The sequence below is a fragment of the Pundamilia nyererei genome, unplaced genomic scaffold (genome assembly GCF_000239375.1).
Source record: "Pundamilia nyererei isolate P.nyererei 1_Seehausen unplaced genomic scaffold, PunNye1.0 scaffold00094, whole genome shotgun sequence".
In the NCBI taxonomy this organism is placed as follows: Eukaryota; Metazoa; Chordata; class Actinopteri; order Cichliformes; family Cichlidae; genus Pundamilia; species Pundamilia nyererei.
In genome coordinates this window covers 2,281,142-2,288,734 of record NW_005187495.1, presented here as the reverse complement: position 1 = coordinate 2,288,734, position 7,593 = coordinate 2,281,142, and the positions used below count along the sequence as shown (strand labels likewise).

Here is a 7,593-nt window from a genome sequence, read left to right as displayed (position 1 = left end):
GTAAACACTGAGGACAAGTTTAAATAAAAAGCATGTTCTGTAATTTTATCAATTACAAAATAAATGCCCAGGAAAGGTAGCGGGCTTGTAAACTGTAAAAACAATAATTAGGGCTCATTAACACAGATCCATGAATACCAAGAGAGGTTAGTATCTACGACGCTTGTTATTTGGTCCATCAAAGACTCCCCCCACAGGACTGCCCCTCCCAAATCCTGGAGCTGGTCCAGCCTGGGGGCCCAGTGGTGCTGGCTGCTGCGGCTGCTGCTGCTTTGGAGAGCCAGCATCGGGTCGCCCCACCATGGGTCCGCCTTGTGGGTATCTATCATTTCGCTGTGTTATCATGACGTTGGTGTTGTAGAAATGGTGGGAACATTGAAGGATTGATATAAAAGTTGTGTTGCAAGTATGAGAGAATTTTCCCCCCACAAAGACATGAACAGAGGCCAGAAGAGCAATGATGCAAGGAGCAGGATTTTCAAGAATGGGTTCAGTCAGTGTTTAGTTTGATCCAAGTGTCATCATCCAACAGTAAACGGGAGAGAAATAAACCACGTAGACAAAGGGAGAGAGAGGAATGAAACTGTTAGTTGGGTTTCCAGTTTTAACAAAGCTCGTAAAATCTTAATTTTTCCCAGTATAATGTTTTTAAGGCTTGGCTGATGTTCAATTACTTTTTAAAATCATTTTTAGAAATTTCTTGGAAGCCAAATGAAACTTTTCTTCTGGAAAAACATTTCTTTGTTTCTCTATATACATTACCATGGCTCCATTCTCTGACATCAATGGTGTCCCCATTTTTGCTGTTCCCTCTGGGCCAGTGGGTCCTCCCCTTCCACTCATGCCCATCATTTGACCTTGGTTACCACTGGGCCCCGCAGAGGCCTGGTTATAGCCATCTACACGCAAAACAACGGAGCATTGGTTGGTCTTTTGGTAGTTTAGTGTAATTAATGTAAATCAACGGTAGCTTAAAGACAGAGCTATTGTTAATATTTTAAAAGTTAACATTGGTTTTTGGTCAAAAGGTAAAAGATCCTGGAGTCTACGAGATGTACTCGAGCAACAAAAAGGGATTTACTATTTTGAGAAATTTCATAGGAATCCATCCAAATCTTCATCAGCATCACAGTTAAAACCAGGATGTCAACCTCAGAGTGACATAAACAAGATAAAGCCAAAGTCACCAGAATAATGAGGATACATCACCCAAATGTTTTTGCAGAATTTCATGGCAATTCAACAATGAACCAACTAAATGACCGACAAGACCATAATACTTGAGATAAAATAAATAAATATATTTTACAACCAAAAACCAACGTTAAGTTAAAATAGTGGACAAGGACTATGTTCCGACAGAATTATAAAGGCTGCCTCATGGTAAGTAAAAGACAGAAAATAAATAAATAAAAATAACACCAACTCCTAAAGTCCATAGATTTCTAATAACCCTTGGATTGCACATCACCATAATCACAATAAATACAGAGCTGGAGAAGCTAGATAGTAATAGTCAACTACCCCCCCCCAAAAAAGACTTCTACAAACATGTGATTCATTATTTAACCCCCACCTCAAAAGACCGTACATTTCTGGAGCTAATAATCAACTTGACTTGAAAATTACTCTCAATTCAGAATCAATGATCAATATAATCCTATTTACTGAATTAGGCCAATATTTCTTTTACATGATAAAAGATGTGAGCAAAAAAATAAAGAAAATCATTCTTTAAGAAAATCAATCATACTTCTAAATTATAGGAGATAGAAAGAGCATTGTACACACAAGTTTTCAAGCATTTTGAATGAGGATTAATCACCATTTGAAAACTGACTATTATCAGAATACAAATAAATAAATAAATAAATAAAATGCATACTACATATTTTACTTTGCATTCAGGTATAATCAACATGACTAGATCAGCGAAGGCAGTTTAACTAACACAAACATCCACATATCCCCCATCAATAGTTTCAGAGCAACATCATAATTCTGCCAGACTCTTATTTACAAACAATGCCATACATTCAGTGTATTCATATATAATTTCATTTACTGGTTAAAGTAGCATACTCAGAAAAGAACTTTATGGAGTTGTCACTGGGACAGGCGAAAGTGATATCAAAGAAAACAAATTAAAGAAAGTTGTTCAAAGTGTATCTAACACCATTTATATATTAAAACAAATGACATGTGTTAAAGAAGCAGTGTGCAGGACTTGGTAGAGATCAGGTAGCAGACTGGAACCAACTACAGTATTTGTACTTCACTCTGTACATATATATATTAGAAACATAGAGCTCAGTGTTTGGGTATTATTGGACACTGCAGAAAAATGACACTATGACAGGCCTAGTGAAAGTGGATCTGTTGTTTCCATGTACAAAAGAAGCGTTTCTTCTAAGCTAACAAAAATATACGAAATTACATGGGTTTCTACACTAATGAAAACACGATTAAGGATACTATTCAATTTCCTCTTACTTACATAGTAGTAACTTTAATTGTGAGATTTTGGAGATGCTACACATCTACCTTAACAGTTCCCCAATTTTTCCATCTTGTTGCATTAAAATGTTTTCTGTGACAGCTTGCACACTGTTTTAGCATTAGCTAAACCTTGATGGAACATAAAAGACTGTGAAACATAACACTGCACTGGATGTCATGGATCTCTTACAGCAATCCACAAAGTTACCAAAGACAGATTAAGGTAGGGCAGGCAAGTTACAACTAGCTAGCTAACGAATCGTCAATTGTGTCTTGGATTATTTTTAGTTATTAAAGGAAAAAAAAAAAAATTAACCATTGCTATGTACAGTTACATAAATGATTGTTAATTAAAATCAATACTGTTTATTATTAAAGTTAATATCATGGATCACATTAGCTGATGAAGTAATTTGTAAAGCTACTCAACTAGCATTTCCACTCACACAGCAATAACGTTAGCAAGAATTGATGGTGCTATAACTTAGCTAAACTACATGAATTTGATGGTGCCAACAATGCCTGATGACCTGACATTACTTTTACAAAGAACATGAATTTAGCAGCTGATGAGCTCCAGAAGTGAAATTCATCTTGTAACAGAAATCACTCACCAACATTACCCAATACAAGGCCAACTATAAACTGAAGCCCCTGCTTGGGTCGCCCGTTTTATCTAATACATTACAACACTAATTAATCTTGCTTTTTCGAGGCACTAAAGAAGGCCGTTATGGAGCAAGCACAGACAAAACGGCTTTTATTTTTGCAGAAAACCTGCAAGCTCCATTAAGCTTCTGTTAAGCTCCATTATAGTCTGTTCACAGATTGCAGTATTATTCATGTATTCAGATGCTTCTATATTGGCAGAGTTAGAGTACCACCAGATGCTTGCCCTAAATCTACAGTGTACCAAAAGCTTTGTAATATTAAGCTTCTTTAAAAAACTGAGGAATACTTTGATTTTTTTTTAAAATAATAGAGAAAAAAAATCATGTCAAATGTATGACACCTGCAAATCATTTTTTTAAAGCACTGTAGATAGTTACACTGAAAAGTACACATTACGAACCAGATACAGTACTCCCTTTAAATGAAGTTAGCTAGACATTTTGCTATGAGTTATTGAGTTGCTATGAGACATTTAAATGAGTTACTGCAGAATGGTTTATAAGGTGATGTGCAATCCTAGGTTATAGTCTTTATGCTAAACAGCTAACATTAAGATTAATGTGTCGAGTCTATATAATGAGAATCCACAGTCCCCAGCCCCTCATCCTGCACTCAGAAGATCACAAATTGTTGAAGACATGATTTGTATTCCCAACATGAAAGAAAAAGAATTAAGTCTGCATGTACTGCAAGGCTAAAGGCCAAGACTTGTACAACTTAAAATATCACATAAATAAATATGTTTTTAACATTTATTATCTATTATGTCAGACCCACACAGAGCTGAGGATGAAGGCTCAGAGACCCAGTAGTTCTCAAACTATCAACCCCACCACCCTAAGAGACAGTACCCATTCAGCACACTGTAAATTCTTGTTAGTATCAAGTCCATGTTATTGTGAGGAACATAGTTTATTTTTACTGCTGTGTACTGCATCCCAACTGACTCCATTTCCAACTGAAAAAGCATTAAAAACACTCCAGTATATGTTAATTGCAGTGTTGGAAATAAGCCACTAGGAATGCAAGAAGAATAAACCTGAAACATGAAAACAAATCACTTGATCTGGTTTTTGTATTAACCAGTCCTTACACAATGATGCCCATACCTCCCATATTAATGGCTCCACGAGGGCCCAGCTCACCCACTCTCATTTCCTGTTCTCTCTGGAAGAAGTGAAGAGAAGCCTTCAGAATAACACTGCTAAAATACAAACGCTCAGCGGAGAGCCAACTGCAGAACACTCACACTCACAAATCATTACATTTCCACACAATGGCAGACAAGCAATCTCACACTTGGATGAATAGCAGTTGTAGTAAAGCTAGAATTTAGTGTTAGCTTTAGTGCTTCTTTGACTCTATTCAAACAAGGACAAATTACTTTTGTAAAAATATGTATCAAATAAAACTGTTAATATCTGACACACCAAGTTGGCAAATTTCATAAAGCACGTTCTTCATATGTGAATCCAAGGACGGCATGGTGACTGCAACAATACTGTAAGGGAGCCTTCATTTGTAGTAATTTATCAAGTTACAGAATGTCAAGGATGGAGAACAAAGTAAATAGAGTCCATTTTGCCTCTCTCTCTACCAATAACAACAGTTTTTGCAATACAGACCCGCGTCAGTATAAAAATGAAAGCACTTGGACATATCTGAGTACAGCATGTACAAGTGCATTTCTCCTTTAAATAATTAAAAATATTATATATAAATACAATATAACTGGTTTGTAATTTTTGTAAATCCAAAAATGTTGTTCTGAAGTTCTTTTCTTGTTTTTGTTGTTTTTTTACATAAACATATCATATAACAACTAGTGTTGTAATTTTTGGTTTGCATTGGAAGCTAAGCACAAAACGCACACAGTCACCATATTTACCCAAAGTCAAAAATCTATGTACATGTACATTAATGGTAGCAGACAGGCGAGGATTTGGTGATACCCGCTTAAAAGGTCATTTTGGTGTGTCCGACCCCATGGTCACGCTCGCTTTTCCACACGCACACAACACCCCTACTAAGACATTTCATTTACACACACACACACACACACACACACACACACACACACACTAATACACATAATCCTGCAGACACAAAAAGTAATTAAGATTCAAAACAGACCAAATCTAGTATGAGAAAACTTAAAAAAAAAAAAAAAGTTCTATTTTAATATAAAGTAAAACTTGTATGAGTAGGTTGATATGCACATTTCCACAATTAAATCACAATCTATACAACAGACTTTCATAATACAGTTCAACAGCAATCATGAATGTGGCCTACATCAAAGATATCATTGGAGAAGGTGGGAGAGGAAACAAGTTACTGGAAATACTGTGATTCTAAACTTCTGTACCATTTACTGTACTTACCTTTTAAATGGTCACTATGTTGCAGTTTTAAGAAAACTGACTAAAATTGCACTAAAGTATCTATCAAACAGTGATTATTTTACTGCTACTTTAAACTCTAGAGAGCAACAAATGCAAGATTTAGATTCTTGGGAGACAAAACCTACAACATTGTACTACAACCTACACCTAAGTACTACAAATTACAAGGACATGAGCAAGTTTAAAAAAAATATTTTACTCATCATTGCAAGATATTACTATTATGTGGATATATACTATATCCACATTAAGTGGCAAATGTCCTGACAAACAAAACATGAAACCCTCTTAGTTGTCTGGTTAATACAAAGTGGTTTCTAATTGCTCTTTCTCAGGTATTCTACTACAAAAATATTCATGTTCATTGACACTTCCATTTTTTGTACTGTATTTTTTGATTACTACTCTGACTAAAAGTCATAAGAGACAGATGGCAGACATTGGTAGGTCTAAGTACATTTGTTCAGCATCCATTTGCTATGTGAAAGTAAAGAGACGCCAACAGGACCTTTAAACACAGCAAAGGACACGAAGAGAAAAGTTATAACAGAAATCAATAAAATGCAGTATCATACGAACAGCTATACACCTACACGACAGCATAGTCAGATCATTACAAATAGTCACTGCTGTTAACACTAAATGTTGCTTTTTACCAGCTGATCATATACAGAGCCCTCAGCATGTTTAAAAACGAGATATTTATAGACTCTGTAAAGATATTTTCAAAGTTAAGCCCTACATGTTACACTTTAATAAGATAGAACAGGTTGGGGTGGATGTCACATGTTTTATTACATAACTAATATTTTTCTTTTTAAATCGTAGCAAAAATGTCTATGTAGCAAAAACTCTATTCACACAACCTGTATTGAGATCATGAGAACTTAATTTAGAAACTGGCAGTGCAACAGAGCTACACTGTTTGACTTCAGATTTTGTTTAGTACATGTGCATCCTGCTAACTGAAACGAAACTAAGGCACATCCTTACAAAAAGGTGGATTGCCACAACTGTTGAGCACTGAGACACTAATAGCTTAATTACCTAAAACAACACTTCTGCAAAAATACTGCTAATACTTAATTTTTATTTTGTATAAAAGCTTATTGTAGTTCTTTAAGAAATTAAAAAATTAAAAAGACACCTTTTAAAAAATAAAAATAAATCAGCTTAAAGTTTTGAAAACATTGTCATGATCTTCTGAGCTCAGCATCTGAACTACACAAAGTCTGAGACGGATGTAGTTTCTATGAGGGTCCTAACTACGACCAGTCTTGCAGTCATATTTTCTTCCTTCATTACAATTTTATTTATTTATATAAATAACTAAATAAAAACAATCATAAAACACCAAGAGTCGATTAACAATCCTCACAATAGTGGAGCAGTTATAGCTGCATATACATTTGGGATGTGTTTGTTAAAGATAATACGTTTAACCCCTTAGCAGTCCTACAAATTTACAATTAGTCCCCTAAACCATCCAATGTACCGTGGGCGGTACGTCCGACTGCTAACAGGTTAAAGAACAGCACATCTAAACCCAGTTTCTTAAACCATGCTGGTGGTTTACAGCGTAATGTGTGATTAGAGATTTAATGATGTATGCGACTGCATTGGACAGATTAGGCTATGTTATTCCATACTGTTAGCAGACACATAAATGTGGCACAGCCAATTAATTTTTGCTTTATGAGGAAAAAGAAAATAAAAGAAAGAAACAAATTAACACCAACATGCTGAACATGTATCACTGACTATGTTACGACAACAAATAAGGCTTACTGTAAATCCTTTATTATTTTACTTAGGAATAAATATACATGAACTACATATACATTAATATGGTATTAAAAAAAATATTGTAGGTCACCATTTATTGAGTACTAACTACGAACAAACTGTTTTCTCTATACATATTTACATCGTTGAAATGCCTAATAAGCATTTCAGGAACTATGTGAATTCTACATCAATCACAATAATCATGCATTTTGAACCCCCACTGACAACT

The 7,593-nt window shown here is 35.1% G+C and overlaps 1 protein-coding gene across 3 annotated transcripts in view; it reads right to left on the bottom strand.

Moving 5' to 3' along the window:
- Window positions 1–7,593, bottom strand: part of pspc1 (paraspeckle component 1) — a 23,709-nt gene that overhangs the window by 9,563 nt on the left and 6,553 nt on the right. The window contains exons 8-10 of one of the 3 annotated variants that reach the window (XM_005739873.1): window positions 4,281–4,338; window positions 763–899; window positions 65–333 (exon numbers count right to left, since the gene is read on the bottom strand). The exons of 1 other annotated variant lie outside the window; for it this stretch is intronic. In XM_005739873.1, coding sequence (XP_005739930.1) covers window positions 148–333; window positions 763–899; window positions 4,281–4,338 — 381 coding nt within the window. In that variant the 3' untranslated portion in view covers window positions 65–147. Of the gene's footprint in view, window positions 1–64; window positions 334–762; window positions 900–4,280; window positions 4,339–7,593 lie in introns of those variants that run through there. One more of the 3 variants, XM_013912616.1, reaches the window with a different exon arrangement.